Source organism: Corythoichthys intestinalis, chromosome 13 (genome assembly GCF_030265065.1).
Source record: "Corythoichthys intestinalis isolate RoL2023-P3 chromosome 13, ASM3026506v1, whole genome shotgun sequence".
Taxonomy (NCBI): Eukaryota; Metazoa; Chordata; class Actinopteri; order Syngnathiformes; family Syngnathidae; genus Corythoichthys; species Corythoichthys intestinalis.
Window position 1 is genome coordinate 20,948,659 of NC_080407.1, and position 21,702 is coordinate 20,970,360.

At 39.2% G+C, this 21,702-nt stretch overlaps 1 protein-coding gene across 4 annotated transcripts in view; it reads left to right on the top strand.

The window, feature by feature from the left end:
* Positions 1-7,506, top strand: part of LOC130927844 (oocyte zinc finger protein XlCOF6-like) — a 28,113-nt gene extending 20,607 nt beyond the window's left edge. For all 4 annotated transcript variants that reach the window (XM_057853930.1, XM_057853931.1, XM_057853929.1 and 1 more), the window contains one exon: positions 1,663-7,506. In XM_057853930.1, coding sequence (XP_057709913.1) covers positions 1,663-3,971 — 2,309 coding nt within the window. In that variant the 3' untranslated portion in view covers positions 3,972-7,506. The remainder of the gene's footprint in view (positions 1-1,662) is intronic.
* The last annotated feature ends 14,196 nt before the right edge of the window (positions 7,507-21,702 follow it).

Consider the following 21,702-nt stretch of genomic DNA (forward strand, 5'->3'; position numbering starts at 1 on the left):
GTTCCATATTTGGTCCGGGCCCCTGAAAAATCCCAGAGAGCATTTTGAATTTTTTTTGTTTTTTTCTCCCTCAGTAGTGTTATTTATTTCCTGACCTTTTTCAGTGAACAATTCAGAGAGGGTTATTTGGTTGTTATCTATTTAATTAATAATGCTATTATTATTTATTATCATTATATTATATTATTATTTTTATTTTATTTACTTTTGTTCGGTGAAGAATCCACAAAGGGTTATTTGATTGTGGCTTTCTGAAAAACAATATTTTTTTTACATTTACGCACTCCTGCAATCGTCACACTTTTCTGTTACAAACTGACCCCGGCCTCTCATCAGAGAAGGGAAAAGTTATTTGGCCCTCACAGGAAAAAGTTTGGGGACATTGCCAAAGGCAGAACAACGACCTATATGCCAAAATATACCAATATTTTTTTATTTCTATTAGAAAAATGTTTCAGTAAAATGTTACACATTCTTCTGCATTTGCCACTTATTGCCACAGTTAACATTGAGGCTTTGTGCCTCTTTTGACCTCGTTGTGAGTTTGTAAGGTTGTGACTTCTGATTAAACAAACTTGATGCCAATCAAAATGTTTGTTCTTCTTTGAATCGATAAGAGAATCGATAAAGAATCGAATCGTTAAGCAATATCGATAATGGGATCGGAATCGTAAAAATCCTATCAATTCCCATCCCTAGTCCAAACTATTCCATATAGGGCCGCAGTGGGTGCTGGATTTCATTCCTACAAAACAAAATGACATCTTTTCACCAATCTGGTGTCTCACAAGTGCAATCAGTTGATTGCAATCAGGAGCTGCTTGTTTAAGCACAGACTTAATTGGTTAAACTGTCTGTGCTCGATTGGTAAAATCAGGACCCACAGCGGCCCTTGAGGACAGGTTTGGACACGTTGGCTCATGAATAATAATTCTCAATATATATAAACCAACTGTCCAAGAACAGCATAAAAAATTGTCAGTGAACCAGACCATTATACAACAATTATTTTTTTTTTTGATATTTTAACAGTGCTTGAAGTGTTTGTCTATTTTTTCTTTTATAGTATTGGTCGGGGTCCTGGTCCGGAATTCTTGCAGCCAATTCTGAATCAATATTTACACACAAAAAAACCCTATAGAGTATAAGTTTCCTGAGCGAAAAATGGGCGACGCCATCTTGGACAGTGTCTGCCTCGAACTTCCGGTTATGGAAAAAAACCTCATCAGTTGCAGTTGAAGTTAGCATAGTGTTGACGAAGTTAAAACTATGAAATCAAGTCAGAGGAACCAACGGAACCTCCAAAAATGGATTCCGCACGACGTAGATAAGATTGGACGATTGTTCTTATCACTTCGTTAATCATTCGTGGACAAAATTATGACAAAATTATAACATTGGACACCAAATTTTCGGTTGCATCTCTATGCGAAACAATGTCTCTTGTGTCTCAAAATGAACTGACGTGTGTTTCTTCACTTTTATTTTTTGATTTTTTTTATGCCCTGCAATGCACTGAGTCTCCACAAAGTGAACCGCGAAGTTGTGAGGGATCACTGTTCTCATCTTCTCATCTTCTCCAAGTTGTGCACAAAGAAAAGACTGGCTGATGAAACGGTGGTGGTCCATAAAATATATCAGTGGTTTTCTTGTGTCTTGCAGGTTTCAGAAAATCTCTTGGTGCTGAGCTAAAATCTCCTGGTGTAACGGAGGATGTTGAGCTCCCCCAAATCAAAGAGGAGGAGGCGGCAGAGCCCTGTCAACAGAAGCAACTTCCAATCAAAAAGGAGGAGGAGGAGCTGCCATATGGTAAAGATGAGGAGGAGCATATCACCTGGTGGACTGGTGATCCCTTGAAGAGTGAAGATGGTCTGAGTGAGGCCGGAAAAGGGGCGGAGCCTCCAAGCGGCAGCAGCTCAACGGAAGCATTGCAAACAGACATTTTCGTCGTTACTTCAGACACAAAAGCCACCACGTCACACTCACCTTACAATGATGATGGTCATAAGACATCTCACAGTGATGACAAACTCTGCAAATGCTCTCAGTTTGGGAAAACCTTTGCTAATAAGTATACTTGTTGGATGCATACGAGGAGTCACACTGGTGAAAATCCTTTTTCCTGCTCTGTTTGTGGAAAAGGTTTTGTTGCGGTACGAAACCTAAAACAACACACAAGAATCCACACTGGCGAAAAACCTTTTGCCTGCTCAATTTGTGAGAAAAGATTCAGGCGCAACAGCCACTTGATATCCCACGCAAGAACCCACACTGGCGAAAAACCTTTTGCTTGCTCAGTTTGTGGTCAAGGATTCGCTCAAAAGCAGAACTTACAAAGTCACGAAAGAACCCACACTGGTGAAAAACCTTTTTCCTGCTTAGTTTGTGATCAACGATTCAGTCACAAGAGCATCTTAAGAAAACACAGAAGAACCCACACTGATGAAAAACCTTTTTCCTGCTCAGTGTGTGGTCACAGTTTCACTGAAAAGAAAAACTTACAAAAACATACAAGAACCCACACTGGCGTAAAACCTTTTTCCTGCTCAGTTTGTGGTCAAAGATTCAGTTATAAGAGCACCCTAAAACAACACACAATAACCCACACTGGCAGACATCCTTTTTCCTGCTCAGTTTGTGGTCAAGGATTCTCTCAAAAGCGTAACTTACAAAGTCATGAAAGAACCCACACTGGTGAAAAACCTTTTTCCTGCTTAGTTTGTGATCAAAGATTCACTCAAAAGCAATATCTGAAAGTCCACATAAGAACCCACACTGGGGAAAAACCTTTTTCTTGCTCAGTTTGTGGTCAAGTATGCAGGTGCATGAGTTCATTAAAAGTACACACAAGAATCCACACTGGTGAAAAACCGTTTTCCTGCTCAGTTTGTGATCAAAGATTCAGCCAAAAGAACTCCTTAAAAGTACACACAAGAACCCACACTGGCGAAAAACCTTTTTCCTGCTCAGTTTGTGGTAAAAAATTAAGTCACAAGAGCACCTTAAAACGACACTCAAGAACCCACACTGGCGAAAAACCTTTTTCCTGCTCTGTTTGTGGTCAAGGATTCGCTGAAGAAGGAACCTTAGAAAGACACACAAGAACCCACACAGGAGAAAGACCTTTTTCCTGCCCAGTTTGTGGTCAAAGATTCAGTTGCAAGAGAAACTTAAAGCAACACACAAGAACCCACACTGGCGTAAAACCTTTTTCCTGCTCAGTTTGTGGTCAAAGATTCAGTTATAAGAGCACCGTAAAACGACACACAAGAGCCCACACTGGCGAAAATCCTTTTTCCTGCTCAGTTTGTGGTCTAGAATTCTCTCAAAAGCAACTGTTACAAAGTCATGAAAGAACCCACACTGGTGAAAAACCTTTTTCCTGCTCAGTTTGTGGTCAAAGATTCAGTTATAAGAGCACCGTAAAACGACACACAAGAACCCACACTGGCAAAAAACCTTTTTCCTGCTCAGTTTGTGATCAAGGATTCTCTCAAAAGCAAAGCTTACAAAGTCACGAAAGAACCCACACTGGCGAAAAACCCTTTCCCTGCTCAGTTTGTGGTCAAAGATTCGCTCACAAGCCATACTTGAAAGAACACACAAGAACCCACACTGGCGAAAAACCTTTTTCCTGCTCAGTTTGTGGACAAGGATTTAGGAGCAAGAGCGCCTTAAAACGACACACAAGAACCCACACTGGCGAAAAACCTTTTTCCTGCTCAGTTTGTGGTCAAAGATTCTCTCAAAAGCAACAATTACAAAGTCACGAAAGAACCCACACAGGCGAAAAACCTTTTCCCTGCTCAGTTTGTGATCAAAGATTTGCTCTAAAGGGAACTCTAACAAAACACATAAGAACCCACACTGGCGAAAAACCTTTTTCCTGTTCAGTTTGCAGTCAAAGATTTGCTCGGAAGAATCAGATGAAGAGACACGTGTGTGTTTGTGTGAGAAGCAGTGGCCAATGACTTTTGCCTGTCAACCATGCTGGCTTCATCAGATTTTGCAAGCAGGTTAGGTTAGGATTGGAGGTTACGTTCGCATTCGTGGTACACTTTATTTTTGTGATTGCATTTTTGTTTAGACTTTGCGATTTTGTGTTTTACCTTTTCTGGCCATCAACGTCTTACCCTTGGTTCTCTCGCCGATTTGCATTATTTATTTCATAATCTCCCCTTCAAACTAAACTTTTCACATTTAATATTTGAAACCGCAGACCCCAAATAATTATTAATTATTAATAAATACTGTCATTAAATAAATATGGAAATATAGAATACATTGTTCAATATTGCAAAAATAATTTGAAAAAAATACTGGCTCACAAATTAGTTTTTTGTGTGGGGGTCAATGTAAATGTAATTTTCTTTTTTCAATTACTATTACTACTCGTGATTGACAGAGTATGAGGGCCAAATGAAGGGGAAAAAAAGGACTATGACAGTAAAGTCGTTTTCTTACGACAATAAATTGGGTTTTTTTCCTGTAGCAAGTCAAGTTTTGGTATCTCCTTTTTTAAAATTTTTTTTAGAATATCTAAATAAATAAAACACGCAGAATCATTTCTGTATTTAACTTTGCAGATTATATATGTATTGTGATGAAAATGTTGTCTGTTCATAACATGGTCACCACCTGACACCTACAGGGGTCGCATTGAATAAGGCGCTATTGGAACAGAAAAGTTCACTGTTGCCATTTTTTTTTTTTGTAATTGTACACAAACTTCCTTGTCTGTGTTGGATCCATATTATACGGCTGGTGGTTTCATTACAAAGTTAAGTGGCATCATTTACAGCAGGGGTCCCCAAACTTTTTCCTGTGGGGGCCACATAACTTTTCCCTTCTCTGATGAGGGGCCAGGGTCAGTTTGTAACAGAAAAAGTGTGACGATTGCTGGAGTGCCTAAATGTAAAAATGTATTGTTTTTCAGAAAGCCACAATCAAATAACCCTTTTTGGATTCTTTACGGAACAAAAGTAAATACAATAATATATAATAATAATAATAACTAATAATAACGGAAAAAGAGGGTTAATTTGACTGGGGATCCATCTGTGGGTGTGTGGTATAAAGCCGGCGACGCTATGGAGTTGTGACTCAGATCAGAGAATCAACAGGGGACGTTCAGGATTTATTGGTTTCCTTTAATGATGATGAAAGGATTATGAGATTTATTTTGTTGTATTGTGGTTTCTGTGAATACAAGATGACAATATAACATATCAGTAATATATATAACCGATAAACATATACTTTTTTATTTTTTTCTTTACATATCTATACACATTCACAAACAAAAACGGGCTCACACATTTTCAACATTCTAACAAGAAACCACAACTAACACTCTCCATCATAATATACATATTTCTACTTGTTTGCCATGTTTGTATTCTTACACACGCATCACTACACAATATACACACACCTCCACACTCACGCACACACACACACACATACTCGAACACAGGGCTTTACAAAGAAATGTTAACTTTCTCAAACAATGAAACCAAATTGAGAGCTTTTGGCTGCTTGATCAATTTCAGAGATCTATACCATATAGGAAACTCGTTCATCCAATGTTTAAAACAAGGTCTTGTTTTAAAGTACCTGCATTTGTGAATGAAAAATTTTCCAAGTAGTAAAATCACATTAACAACAAAAACCAAATCCTTATTTTTGCCAGACACACCATACTTAGACTACCGTCCACTTTGAAAGGTCAGTTTGTTTGGACTTAACACTAGAAAACCCAAGGAGGGATCAGTTGATGAATATACCTTTTGTGCCCAGAGAGGGATCATCTGATCCTAATTTGCACATCTATTGTGGTCGTTGATGGTGGTCGTTTGTTACTCACGCCTACGGACAATTTGGAATGATCAATCAGCCTAGCATGCACGTCTTAGGAATGTGGGAGGAAACCGGAGTCTTTTTCTGTCTCTACATAGAGAAAGAAAGAAAAAAAAAAAGCAAATGTGTATGTATGTGGGAATGAAGCATTTAGCTACAGTAAATATGCCACAGACCTAATGTGGATGTGTAGCTGAACAGGTTGACTTTCATAGTATATTGAACTATATTTTAGCAATCCTTTTTTTTTTTTTTTTCATCTTGAATCCATTTCCAGCAGGCTTATAATGTAGACTCTAAGCCTAAACCAATGTAGGATAACAAAGACAAAATAACCGAATTTCAATCTCTGAAAGATTTATTTAGAGCAAAACAAAAAACTGTACAGTGTACTGTATACAATCCTGACACATCACTGGGTAAGGCGTACAGCATGAGCCACAAGTCAATCGGCCACATTTCTGACACACATGAGACATTTTTTTTCCCCCCGTACACTTTTTTATTTGGCAGCGCCTCCTTTTTGCTGGTGGACTGTGTGTCATGGGAACAAATAAATCTTTCAGAAATTAAATTTGGGTTGTTTTGTCATTGTTATCCTATGTTGCTTTACACTAGAACCACCAGGGGTTTTGGTGCTTCCTAAAACTACCAAGGGTGTCCCATTTTGGGACACCCTGGGATCCGCCCCCAAGCCGAGCCCATCTCATTTCTACCCCTCGGCCCACCCCTTGGCCCTTCAAATGAAGCAATAAGGGGTAGGGGTAAGGTGTAGGGCTTGAAACATCACCCTAAGAATTGGGACACGTCTTTACACTCGCGTACGTCATAAGTCCGTTCGAACAGTTGTTACGTAACCAAAAGCGACGATAAAAAGTGCACTAAGTGCACTTGTGCGTTTAGCAAAACTGAAAAACAAAACAAACATTACAAATGAAGAAACACAATGAACAAGCATTACAATAAGTGGTGTCGATTTTTAATTTAGTACACCCCTAAATAGTGCACTTTTTATCGTGATTAATTTTTTTTAACTATCACTTTTCTGACTGAAGAAAACACATTGAGAGTAGATAATACTGGTCATCAGCTGTTAGAGTATTATTTGGATGTATCAAGCTTGTTTCATTGAATTTAAGCAAAGCAAACAAAACAAACACTTGTAACAAACGGAAGGGTCCACAACACATGCACACAGATGTGGAGCACTAGTTCAGTTTAATTTAGTTTTGTTTCAAATTCAAATATGGTTTCAAATTCAATGTAATATTTACACCATTGTATGAAACCTGAATGATAGTTTGTTTCTGAACCAAGAGTGGTATTTACTAGTCTTGCATATTTTCTTCCCAGCCATTTCATGTGAGGTGCTTTTCTTGTTACCACTGTTGCTTTGTGTGCTTAGTTGTAGTATTTCTGAATATCTATGTATATCAATGTATATCCACAGCAAATTGTTAACTGATCTTTTCAAAAATGTTTTTTAACATGTAGAGGGTATTCAAACAAATACATACGAATGAATTAGAATTATTAAAATACTTTTATCAAAATATTCTCAGAAGTTTAGCAGTTTAGTGTCAAGTAAGAAATAAGTGTCTGATAGGCTACTTTAGCTGAAGAGGGGGTTGGGGCGAAACAGGCTCAGTCAGGCTACTTTAGCTGAGGAGGGGGATGGGCGAAAACCTTGCTGAGAGAGGCTGCTTTCTCTTTCACTACTACGACTAGTCAGGCTACTTTCAGACACTTATTTCTTACTTGCCTACTGTAGGTTGATAAATTTGTAGGTAGATTTTTGTATGTCTTAGTCAATCGAAAAAAGGTTCCTTCAATCAAAGTATATATTTTCAATAGAAAATAAAAGTCACTTGAATGAAAGCAAACTGTGTTTGAATGCAAAAGTTGCCCGAATGATAGCTTGTTTCTGAACCAAGAGTGGTATTTACTAGTTTTGCATATGTTTTTTCCAGCCATTTCATGTGAGGTGTTTTTCTTGTTACCACTGTTGCTTGGTGTGCTTTGTTGTAGTATTTCTGAATATCTATGTATATCAATGTATATCCACAGTAAATTGTTAACTGATCTTTTCAAAATTGTTTTTTAACATGTAGAGGGTATTCAAACAAATACATCCGAATAAATTAGAAGTATTAAAATACTGTCAAAATATCCTCAGAAGTTTAGCAGTTAGTGTCAAGTAAGAAATAAGTGTCTGATAGTCAAGCTACTTCAGCTGAAGAGGGGGTTGGGGCGAAACAGGCTCAGTCAGGCTACTTTAGCTGAGGAGGGGGATGGGCGAAACAGGCTCAGTCAGGCTACTTTACCTGTGGGGGGTTTAGGCAAAACCTTGCTGAGTGAGTCTGCTTTCTCTTTCGCTACTACTATTAGTCAGGCTACTTTCAGATACTTATTTCTTACTTGCCTACTGTAGGTTGATAAATTTGTAGGTAGATCTGTCTATGTCTTAGTCAATCCCAAAAAAAGGTTCCTTCAATCAAAGTATATATTTTCAATAGAAAATAAAAGTCACTTGAATGAAAGCAAAATGTTTTTGAATGCAAAAGTTGCCTGAATGATAGCTTGTTTCTGAACCAAGAGTGGTATTTACTAGTTTTGCATATTTTTTTCCAGCCATTTCATGTGAGGTGTTTTTCTTGTTACCACTGTTGCTTGGTGTGCTTAGTTGTAGTATTTCTAAATATCTATGAATATAAATGTATATCCACAGTAAATTGATAACTGATCTTTTCAAAAATGTTTTTATAACATGTAGAGGGTATTCAAACAAATACATCCGAATGAATTAGAATTATTAAAATACTGTTATCAAAATATTCTCAGAAGTTTAGCAGTTTAGTGTCAAGTAAGAAATAAGTGTCTGACAGTCAGGCTACTTTAGCTGAAGAGGGGGTTGGGGAGAAACAGGCTCAGTCAGGCTACTTTAGCTGAGGAGGGGGATGGGCGAAAACCTTGCTGAGAGAGGCTGCTTTCTCTTTCACTACTACGACTAGTCAGGCTACTTTCAGACACTTATTTCTTACTTGCCTACTGTAGGTTGATAAATTTGTAGGTAGATTTTTGTATGTCTTAGTCAATCCAAAAAAGGTTCCTTCAATCAAAGTATATATTTTCAATAGAAAATAAAAGTCACTTGAATGAAAGCAAACTGTGTTTGAATGCAAAAGTTGCCTGAATGATAGCTTGTTTCTGAACCAAGAGTGGTATTTACTAGTTTTGCATATGTTTTTTCCAGCCATTTCATGTGAGGTGTTTTTCTTGTTACCACTGTTGCTTGGTGTGCTTTGTTGTAGTATTTCTGAATATCTATGTATATCAATGTATATCCACAGTAAATTGTTAACTGATCTTTTCAAAATTGTTTTTTAACATGGAGAGGGTATTCAAACAAATACATCCGAATAAATTAGAAGTATTAAAATACTGTCAAAATATCCTCAGAAGTTTAGCAGTTTATTGTCAAGTAAAAAGTGTCTGAGAGTAGCCTGACGCCCAACCCCCTTCCACAGCTAATGGCTGGTTGCAAGTAAAGAAACAGCAGCCTGACTTGTTCAAACACATTTTGCTTTCATTCAAGTGACTTTTTTTTCTCGATTGAAAATATATATTTTGATTGAAAGAACTTTTTTTGGCTTGACCAAGAAATAAACAAATCTACCTACAAATTTATCAACCTACAGTAGGCAAGTAAGAAATAAGTGTCTGAAAGTAGCCTGACTAGTAGTAGTAGCGAAAGAGAAAGCAGCCTCACTCAGCAAGGACTCGGCAAAAGGATGACCGGAAGTTAAAAAAAAAAAAAAAGGACGACACTTTTTATATTGCTATATGTGCTTTGTGACTATCTGTAAGGACCTCTGTGCAGTCCCCCCCCCCCCCCCCCATCAGACGCAAATTTATATAGAAATGATGTCAATCGTTTGTGCTGTAAAAGTTTTGTTTGAACTGCTTTCGTTGTAGAGATACTTACAATTCTTATATAGGTAAATCTGAGGTCAGCTAGCCCCCCATTTCAATTAACAATTGTGTCAATCGTTTGTGCTGCAATGGTTTTGTAGATCAGTATTATGCTTTTATTCAGATATTAATTTCGAGTGGTTACGTCGCTCGTAGCTTTTCCTTAGCTTAGCTCCCGTGGCTAATGCAGCATACCAACTCCCAATAACAGAGGGGTGTCCTAGCTACCTACCTAACAAGCACGATCATAACACAAACAAATTCGGGTCCGTTTCGCAGTAAATTGGGGGGCTTTAGATATTAATTTTGAGTGATGACGTCACTCTAAGCCCCTCATTTACTGCAAAATGGTCCTGAAGTGCTGCCATTGGTATGCTCTATGAGCCACGGGAGCTAAGCTAAGGAAAAGCTACGAGTGACGTCACCACTTAAAATTAATATCTCAATAAAAGCATAATACTGATCTACAAAACCGTTGCAGCACAAACTAGCACAAATGACAGACACAATTCTGAATTGAAATGGGGGTCTAGCTGACCTCAGATTTACCCAAAAAGAATTGTAAATATCTCTAGAACGAAAGCAGCACTAACAAAGCTTTTACAGTACAAACGATTTACATCATTTTAATATAAATATGTCTGATGGGGGGGAGGGGGCCAACTTCACAGAGGTCCGTAGAGATGGTCAGATGGCACATACAGCAATATAAAATATGTCGTCCTTTTTTTTTTTTTTTATCTTAATTTTTTTGTACTTCCAGGTCATCCTCTTGCCGTCGTGTTGTGGGATTTTGCTGTTCTGTTGCGGGATTTTTGCTGCTGTGTCTTTGCATTTGCCTTCTGAGCCATTCGTGCTGCGAACCATTTGCTGTTGTGTTGTGGCAATTAGGGTTCGTGCTTTTGCCAATTTGCAATCGCGCTTTAGGAACTGGGGATCGTGTTGTGGCGGTTTGCATTCATGCTTTTTTTCTTTTGCAAAGCGTTTGCAATTGGGGTTCATGCTTTTTTTTATTTGCAAAGTGTTGAGACTTTGCATTTTGCCTGACACCTCTCAGCCACCATAATTTCCTGCTCCTGTTCAAATCCACCCCGCCAGTCGACTGTCGTTCGCTCACACTAGTTCGGTCATCAAGATAAGCACATCCCCCGCCCCTTGACGTTGTTAGCACTTTGCATTCAGAAAGCCACATGGCAGAGCTGATCACACTTGGGTTGGGTTGTGAGACCAAAACATTTGAGATTTTTTTTGTCGTCACAAATGTATTGATTATTTCATTCATTATAACTTTATACACGTTGCAATGGTCTGTGCGTTTGTTTATTTCATTGCAGTAATTTATACATAAAGTTGCCTGTGTGTGCTATAGGAGAAGAAGAAAAAATGGGCAGAGCAGTGAATGAATAAAATAAAACCATATTCAAAAATAAAACTCTCAAATAATAACTGAAACTATCATGGCAAGAGTCAGTGTAAACTGACCAACCCTTGTGGGTTAGAGTAAGGTTGTTTGCTTGTGTGCTTGAGTGGCCTATTTGAGAGACAATGACACACTCATTTGCACATATACAGATGCTAATTGTGGATACCCAGAGTTGTGGGGATCATCTGATCCCCTTCTGGGCTTTCCAGTAGGCTAAAAAAATGTTGGGTTTTCTAGTGTTAAGCCAGCTCCGCATATCCTTCCAGAACAATTGCACTAGGTGACAATGAAAAAACAAATGGTCCATATCCTCAATGTCATTTTCACAAAACACACAACAATTTGTCTGAAAATTAAATTTAAGTCTCAAAAAGTCATTAGTGGGATAAATTGCATTTAGCATCTTATATTGTACTTCTTGACATTTTGGCGGAATCGGAAATGAAAGCTATTTTGTCCTGAAGTCCTTAATCTCCGCCTTGTTGAAGTCCCTCAGAAAAACATGTCTTTTTGTTGGACCGGGAAACAATTCCTGACACAAAAGCATCCTTATAAACGTATTGCATTTAATATCAATTAAATCAACACCTTGTAAGTGGCGCTGTCTCAACCCAGGGGAGACATCAGAGTGCAAAATACCTTCCCTGACCATCGAAATCAAAGGTGAAGGAACGGTTTTTGTTATCCTATTAAATTGCCTAATCGAACAGTTAACATTAAAATTTGTGCAAAACGCCTCATACTCTAGTGTATTCCCATTTTCATCCAGAAGATGAGTGTTGAGGTAATTATCGTGGTTTGATTAATTAAATATTTGCTGGATTGATTGATTGAATATTTGCTTGTGCTCATATATACCATAAATAATACATATTGCCATATTTTTCTTATTGATATAACCAGTAAATTATTATTGCTTGCTACACTAGGTTGTAGTATAATGCTTAAGTGTTACAAAGAGTAAAAGAGGGTCGGAATGACAACTGCCTTGCTTCATGGCTGCATCATTGCGTAACTAAACCTTCCGAGACATCTTCAGCACCTGCCATCTGGACTTCCGTCTAGACCAGGGGTCAGCAACCTTTTTGGTGTGGAGTGCCACTTTCAAATTTTCTTGTCAATCAGTGTGCCACACCGAGATTAATGACGCACATCCAATTTTTTATATCCAACAGAGCTGTAATTTTACCCCAAAGAAAACAACATGAACATATCCTGAAATCGTATAACTACCATTCTTTTTCAATTAACTAAAAAATAAATGCATATTGTAGAAAATGTCAAAACTTGAAAATAAGTGCAAAAGTTCACTAGCTAGTTGTTCACTATCAACTTAAACAATAAATTATATGCAGCATTTTAGATATTCTTTTATATTACAAAGATAAAAGATGCCTACCTTAATGTGATCCCTGGCCCTGTTTTCCTTGGCTCAGCTCTGATTTCGGGGTTGTACTTTGTGACTTCAAGCTGCTTATCCTTTTTTTTTTTTTTGAGTGTCTCTTTGTTAGTCAAGCCATCAACCAAAACCTCTGAGCTTGACAAGATCGCCTCTTTAATATATTCGCCATCAGTAAATGGTTTTCCTTGCTTTGCAATGTAGTGAGCAGTGATAGCTTGCTTCGGTGGCGGTGTTTTTAGCAGTGACAAAGGTTTTCAGGGTGTGTTTGTTTACTGTACCTGGACACAGCACGTTTTAATGTCTCTGCCTTGTCAGACTCATCCTTGATTGAATTTTCATGTTTTGTCTCGTAATGGGTGGAGCCGCCGCGGCCCCCAGGAAGCTACCTCTTGCGGTGCGCACGAAAGGCTCGGGCGCAGGCCCGGGTGGAGCCGCGAGGAGCGAGCCTTTCCCCGGGGAGAGAAAGCCTCCCTATCGCGGTGCGCACGGAAGCCTCGGGCGAGAACCCAAGTGGAGCCGCCTCTCCCCGAGGAGGCTGGCTCTCGTGGTGCGCATGGAAGCCTCGGGCGCGGGCCCGGGTGGAGCGAGCCTTTCCCCGGGGAGAGAGAGGCTCGCTCTCGTGGTGCCCACGGAAGGCGCGGGCGTGTGGGGCTAGAAGTCTGATCTAGCCCCATACCAGCCCGGGTGGAGCCGCGGGTGCAGATCTTGGTGGGGGAATAACACTCTTAAATACAGTCTTGATGAGATTGAATTGGCTGCAGTTACGACGTTGGGAACGCTGACTCTGGAATAAAACACGATTTGACCAACATTGTGACAGCCGATGCCTACCAAAAACGACGTAATGTCAGAGGTTATAAAATCGCGCCAGCGGCCCTTCCCGCACAGAGAGCGCCAGTGGGCAATACGGGACAAGTCTGTGAAAGCGTCCAACCCACTCCATTCTCGGGATATCTTTTTATACGTGAAAGAATGACGTGAGTAAATCCCATGTCTCTTTACACAGGAATTCCCTTGGATGTGTGTGTGGCTTAAATAACAGGGCGCGCAACAGAAAATGTCTGAATTTCAGGTAAAAAGGCGCTTTTTTCTTGTTTTTTTGCCATGCGCTCGCGTGTCACTGGTTAACCCTTCGCGTGCCAGTGCTGACACGCGTGTCATAGGTTGCCGACCCCTGGTCTAGACCTTCAAGGACAATTTTCCATCCGAGGACATCTTCCATGGCCGCAGCGTTGCATAACTGAAGTGTCTGGGTCATTTTGACTGTTTACATGATTTTTTACATGAGCCTTTGCTTACACATGTGTACTCACTTAGTTCCACCTACATGCACACACATATCCAATAAAAATCACATGGGTGTCTCCAGCTTGCCTTCCCCCTCCCTCAGGGTGGCATCCATTTTGTATTAGGACAAACCCGTAAATAAAATACCAAGGAGGATTTTTTCTTGAGATCAATTTTGGTGACTGTCACTAGTCACTCTTTTGCTCTCCTTGGCCAAGAAAATTGAGTGTCTTCTCTCCTTATTTTTGGGTAATTTTATAATGTCTACCTAAGGATCTATTTTTGAACTTGTGAATGAGCAATTGCCCAAACTCCTTTTGAATTCCACTCTTCTAAACAAATTGATTTCCTTTTCCACTGAATGCACTGGTTGTTCCATATAGGTGTATTATGCGGAGAAAAATTTTGTTTGAAAATCATCTTCCAGTAGAGGAGCACTTGTTCATGAAAATCTGACAATTCTATCGGCAGAGAGCGGTCATTAAAGTCGCAGCGTAACAAAAATCCTATTCCCCCCAATTTCTGAAAAATCGCATTAGGAATCATATACCAAAAGGATTGTCCATATTTGACAAAGTTGATCAACCATTTTAATTTCACCACCCCATTCATTACCTCAAAATCAATAGCATTCACCCCTCCTTCAACAGTTTTCACCATGTCTGCTTTCCTAATATACCGGCAACTATTGCGCCATATGAATTTACAATTAACACTATTAATTTGTTTAATCGGTTTGGGTGAAATGGACAAGGAAAAAGCTGGATAAATCAACCTAGATAGACCTTCGGTTTTTGACAAAAGCACTCGCCCAAAAATTGAAATGTCTCTCTGAAGCCATCTATTAAACATAAGTTTGCATCAATGTTATTAACAATATTTTGGCTTTCCATTATCTTTTTATCCTTCGTGACAACAAGATCCAAATATTTAACCTCTGTTTTAACAGCAATTTCATTGATCGTTACTAGAGGGCAATCATGCAAAGTCAGTTATTCACATTTGTTCATATTTAATTTTAATCCCGAAGCCATTGAGAACAATTTAATAATTTGCAACGCCAATGAAATTTGACTTTCATTTCTCAAAAACAGCGTTGTATCATCCGCCAACTGACTGATCACTATTTGTTTATCCCCAACTTCCAATCGTTTAACTAGACTAGATTTAAGCAATATAGCCAACATCTCAGCTGCCATTACAAATAAAAGAGGTGAGCAACTGCAACCTTGTCGTATCCCTCTCTTAACGTCAAATCTAGCTGAGGTGCCTTTACCCAGCGCTACAGAACTATTAATATCTTTGTATCGTATACCAATAAGGTCAATAAACTTATCTCCAAAGCCAAAATACCATAATGTCCTTAAAATAAAGGGGTGTTCCACAGAATCAAATGCCTTATGAAAGTCTAGAAATAAAATTAAACCCTTCTTTTCAAACAAATGACTATACTCTATCACGTCCATCACAAGTCTAATATTATTATGAATACAACGCCCTTTCAAAAAACCAGATTGAGTCTCACTGATAATAGTTCTTCAATCTCACTACAATGGTACCCGAAAGAATTTTATAATCCGTATTAAGTAACGTTATGGGCCTCAGATTTTCAAGACTTCTCTTGTCTTTACCAACTTTAGGGATTAAAGTGATCAATCCCTGCTTCAACGATTGCATCAATTCCTTATTCCTTATACATTCCTTCAATGCCTCAAAAAGAAGCTCTCTCAGGTCAAACCAAAAAAAGCGGTAGAAATTACTTGTTAACCCATCCGTTCCCGGGGCCTTATTTAGTGTCATTTTACCACAAATTTCATCCATTTCTTCTATTTTCAAATTTTCCTCACAATCCTCTTTGAAGGATTCAGCAATGCAAGGAATCTTGTCTTCAGTTTCCACAAACAGTCTGTCAGCTTCTGTTGAGGAGTAACTGGAGGAATATAAGGTGGAATAAAAAGAGAAAACTTCTTAATAACCTGAACATCATTAATTTCCATATCATTTAATAGAAGACTTGTGATGGTGTTCCTTTTCTGCCTTTCTTTCTCTAGACCACAAAAATATAAAGAATTCTTTTCCCCCTCTTCTATCCATTTTGCACGTGACCTTATAAAAGCACCCTGTGCCCGCTCAAGATAATGATGATCTAATTTGGTCTGTAAACCCATTAGTTCGTTTTTTTCCTGTGTTGATGGATCAACTCTACTGCAACATTGATTAATATCCTGAAATAATTTTGTTTCAAATTCCCTTTTTTCTCTATTGATTTTCGTAGCAAATGATATAGTTAATTCTCTAATTTTAAACTTCAAGAATTCCCACTTATTCACCACACTTTCAAATGTCAAAGTATTAGCATTTGTCCTGATAATTTTCCTTATACTATCACAATAATCCTCATCAAGTAATAAATTGCTATTAAATTTCCAGTACCCCTTTAAATTGAATTCCTTTTTCAAAGGATCTAATGTTAATTTAACACAACAGTGATCAGTCAGTGGTGCTGCTGAAATCTCAGCCTTTGACGTGCATCTCATAATATTCTCACTACCCAGCCAGTAATCAATTCTTGACCTGCTGTCTCCGTTAGGTTTGAACCAGGACTATTTCTTTATTCCCATGTTCAAGCACCTCCATACATGAACTAGGTTGTTGTCATTCAAGAAATTATCCATCATTGCATTACATCTCATTTTCCCAAACTTTGGGGGTAATCTGTCCTCCCACTCATCCAACGTCACATTCCAATCACCACCAACTAAAACGTATTTTGTTGGGTATAAAATTTTGAGATCCAAAATTTCCTTTGCCACCTTTTCCAACAGACTTTTGTTACGACTGTCATTGTTATATCCATATACATTGATTAAGATTATAAATAATCTATCAACATTCACCACTACGGATAATCAATGTCCCTCCTCATCCCATCTGTGCATCACTATTTCACCTGGAAAATTATTGAAGCATATTGCCACGCCCCCAGACCGATTAGAGCCGTGACTAAAGAAAATTTTGTCTCCCCATTGGTTAGACCAAAACAAATTGTCAGTATTGGATGAATGAGTCTCTTGTAAAACTACAGAGTCAAATCTTTTCCCTTTACAAAACAAAAACAGCGCTTTTCTCTTAACAATATCTTTTAAAGGGATCCTCTATTTTTAAGACAAGTAATTCTTAAAACATAAATGTCAGTATGAGTTATAATAATTTGATATTAAAACCCCTCTAAATGTTTTTGTTTTAATAAAGTTGGTAAAATTATTTTAAGTGATAGGTCGCCATTCTTGTTACGTCGAAGTGCGTGACGTCACTGGCCCCGAATGCCGAAATTCCAGCTTGTCACTCATTAGCTTTCCCAACATGTCATCAGTTCTACCCTTCCTATTTGAACCAGATCTGAAAAGTGAAGAGCAGGACAGCACTGTCGGTCGTTCACAAGAGAAGCTTCAGGGGAAAATGCATGCAGCAAATACCTGATAAGACAAAAGTTGGGCAAAACTGGTGATGCGAGAGAGTCCTGTTGGGAACCCCGGTTGAGAGCGAGAGTGCATGCTGTTGTGATTCGGGAACTCCCGTTTTATTAACAGATATTCAAGGTAAGCATTAGGCCTGAACGATATTGGAATAAACTATTGCTGCGATTTTTTTGGGGTTTGCGATATATTGCGATATTAAAAAAAATATATATATATTTTTTTTTTTCAAGAAATTTTCACAAGATGACTTAAATAGCTGTTTGGAAAGACTTTAGATGACTCACCATCACCACAGTGTAGAGTCATCCCTTGTTTTTCGCGGTTAATGGGGACCAGAACCCGACGCGATAAGTGAAAAACCACGAAGTAGCGCACCCCCCCCCCCCATTTTTTTTTTTTTTTTGTGTGTGTGTGTTTTTTGTGCCCAATGTATTTATTCAGATTTAGCATTGGAAAGAGATACATATAAGACATGTTTTTTTCTCACTTTTCCCCCCAAAGTGATTTAAAAAATGTATATAAATAAATGGTTTTCAAGCACTTCAAATGTCATAATTATGATAAGTTTTAAACATAACTGTCCAACCAAATAATTTTTGAACAAGAATAAAGTACTGTAGCAGATAAATGCTTGGCTTTATTAAATGCTTCTGTTTATCTTCTTCAGCTGTGACCGTTGAAGTGACATGTAGAAATTTCAAACTCCTCATGATCACTTCTGGCATTTAAATGTCTCCAACGTCCCCACAGTACACACATTCATTCCAGCGCGGCTTCCTTTCAACTGTTTAACAAGTTAAACGATGATTGACAGATGCCCATGCGAAGTCTGCTTCTTTGGCCAGATCAAAGCCATCGTTGTGCCGCAGTGACTGAGAGGATCAAAAGGCTGGGAGAGGGAGGGTAGGAGGCTGTGCGCAGACCAGAAAGTGAGGCGTATTTGGATCAAAAAAAAGAAAAACTATCGCACGTGCTTGCGATGGGACAATTACGCACATCGCGATGGCGATGTTTAAACGATATATCGTTCAGGCTTAGTAAGCATATTGCATTTTCAAACGTTTTCCCAATATAATTATGTAGATTGTTAGCATCCAGAGCTGTCGTGTGCTTTACATACAGTAAAGGCTAAAGAGCACACCTTGTGTAATCCAGGTCTTGTACATTGTAACGCGTGGTAGCTAGGATACATGTATAAAAGTACCAGAAAGGGGAGAAGCTTCCACTTATGCACATTTATTCACAAAAAATAATATTTCCACCTTGACCACTCTTCACTCAGGAGCTCAGCAGTACGCAAACACACATTCCCTGACGAACTCCAACATTGTTGTAAGGTCCACGTCAGAGTCAGTGTCGTCACTGTAGCGTGCCATAGTGCTTTAATTATTTAGTATGAGTTTAGGAAATCTCCCACAAAGAATAGTCAACAAAAAAGATAGCAATACTAATCCAAATCCGCGTTTTTTACTCACTTGAAGATCAAGGAATTAGACCGATCCCATGGCAATATCGCAGCCGCGATTAGGCCGTCGATTCCACAAAATAGACTGATCCGAAAAGCCGCTGTGGGACCGACGTATAAAAATAAATGGACAGATCCAAAACCATTATTGCAGACGCGATGGGACCCTTACTTGACTGAGGATCCAGGAAAAATGTTTGGGCGCCAGTTGTAACGAATGGTGGGTAGGATACATGCATACAGGGACCAAAAAGGGGGAGAATTGTCCACTTATGCACATTTATTCACTAAAAATAATAATTCCACCTTGACCACTCACTTCACTCCCCTTTTTTCCATTTGACTGGAATTTGCATCCAAAAGCAGCACATCGTGGCATTTTACTTCGCCAGTTTAGGCAGCAATAAGCAATTGTTGAACACGCTACACATTCGGAAAGATACCAATTACGTCATCACTGCGAGCCCGCAAACCATGGCGCCAACTAACGGTCAAAATATGGACTAAATATTGCCATCGATTTAACATTTTATGTGTTTCTAACAATATATTTTAGTACGAGAACAATTGTGGTTTATTTGAGCCTACATGTATTTAAATCAGAGGATCACTTTAAGCCCCTAACATTCAAGGATCTCAACGAAAGTTTACTTTTAATCATCACTATATCCACACACAATCACACACTCTCACACACACAGCAACAACAGCTGGTTTTGAAGCTTACTTTTTTTTAAACAATATAACGTGGGTATTCCCTCTTAACGTATTAACATACCCCTGCTACTCAAACAAAATTGAGTGGTCATGCCACATACCTATAACGTCATTCCTTAACAAAAATTCGGCGACCGTTAACAAACCCAAACGGGCTACGGAAAAAGGCAGTATCACCCATCTTCCTTGCATGCTGTATCTGTGGCCAGAGCTTGTCTCTCTCCATTAGGCTCGAGCGTATGACGTGGCACTCGCGAGGTTTCCGCCGCTATCGCCATTTTGGAAGCGGGAAACATAAACAGTGAGGCATTTCAACACAGGTCGCTCTTTAAAAATGGTTGGAAATTATTATGCGGTAAAGAATTGCAACAACCGATCGAATAGAAAGGAGAATGTACAGCTCGACGGAAGACCATTGAGTTTCTTCCGGATCCCTACATGGAGAAAAGGCGAGGGAAAGGTCATATCTGAACTTACCAAACGTCGAAGAATGGCATGGGTGGCCTCGATCAGAAGGAAGGGCATAACGTTTGATTCTCCAGTTACACACAGAGTTTGCTCTATGCACTTCCTCTCCGGTAAGTTAATTTCGTTTGTTTACGCAAATTTCGGCAACTTTATGCCCTAAGTCAGCCTGTTGTTAGCTATAGCTACAGCTAAACAACTAGCATGCATACATGTGCATTGTCTTCATAAGACATAATTCCTGTCGTTGCTAAATGAAAAAGCTGTAATATTTTGACGTGAGAGAGTGGCAAAGAATTTGTACACTGGCTACATTTTCTGCAACAAAAAATTTGTACATCCGTGGTCTCAGACTAATGTAAACACACATTGCCTACCTTTGCTAGAAAGATGGTGTTGCCGTTTGCTATGGTCATAAAGTGAAGATCCTGCACCCATCCGCAGCAAAACTGTTCGTAGCTTGGTAGCGATTTGTAGTTTCGGAATTGCTGATGAGTGTAGTAACTTACACCAAACACTAAATACAGCTTGATGTCAATTTCGCGTAGTGGTGGAAGCTTGTCGACATCTTTATTCCATTTGTGTTCGGCTTGCTCGTAAGGGTCAACATTGTTCTCATTCTTAAAATTGCTCACATATCTGTCCTTCGCCGTGGTAACAAGTTTGTCTCTGTATCGAACTGGCAAGTTTTCCTTACTTTTTTCCATCTTTGGCACTCGTAGTTGAATTGTATTTGCCGTTAAATTTAAATGTCCCGTGATGCAGACGTGCTTCCGAAATGGCTGCGTTGTCGCAAATCTCGCATGATCCCGTGCTGCTGTGACGTAAACGCTCGAGCCTATTCTGTCCTCCTTGGTCAAATCTTCGGCGAAGCGGATCCCCTCAGCCTCGCAGACCGGCGAATTCTTCGTCATCCTCCAAATGCCATCTCTATGCTGACGCTTGGCGAACTGCACAATCACTTGCAGAGTCTTGTTCACTTCCAACTTTCCCAAGCGATGACTATGAACATATACTGTATTATAAACATATCTAAATTAACAGGAACAACATTAGGTATAAATGAAATACACTGCTTACATAATGCATACAATGCTAATCATTCACAATAATGAGCATACACATTAAGCAGGAAAATAACTAATAATTAAGATAAGTGAATTGGCCTCAAACAAAATTCGGCCTCCACCATGTAGCCAAAGGGGCCAACGATTAGCATTAGCGCTAGCGGTTAGCTCGTGGCGGCTAACGAATACAAGGGACCTTAAGCAGGTAACTCATCTGCCAACGTGTTTATGCACTGCCAGGGCACACTTCTGCAATATACCCACCTCTCTCACTCACACAAAACACTTGGATTGCCCAGGCCCGGATCTAGGTTTACCCACCAGAGTGGGCACTAAGAAAACTTGGGGGACCCCCAATGCAGGCTTTTTTTTACCCTCTGCATTTCTCCGAGTTTGGAACCGGCACAAGTAGGACATTGGTTTGTGTCCCGTTGAGGCTGCATTCATTTTTTTTTTTTGGGGGGGGGGGGGGGGGGTTATTGTTTTTGTTGTTGTTGTTTTCTATCTATCTACTTATTGTCGCAGTCGGCGTGATGGCGTCATCTCGCATAGCAATGTGTCGCCAT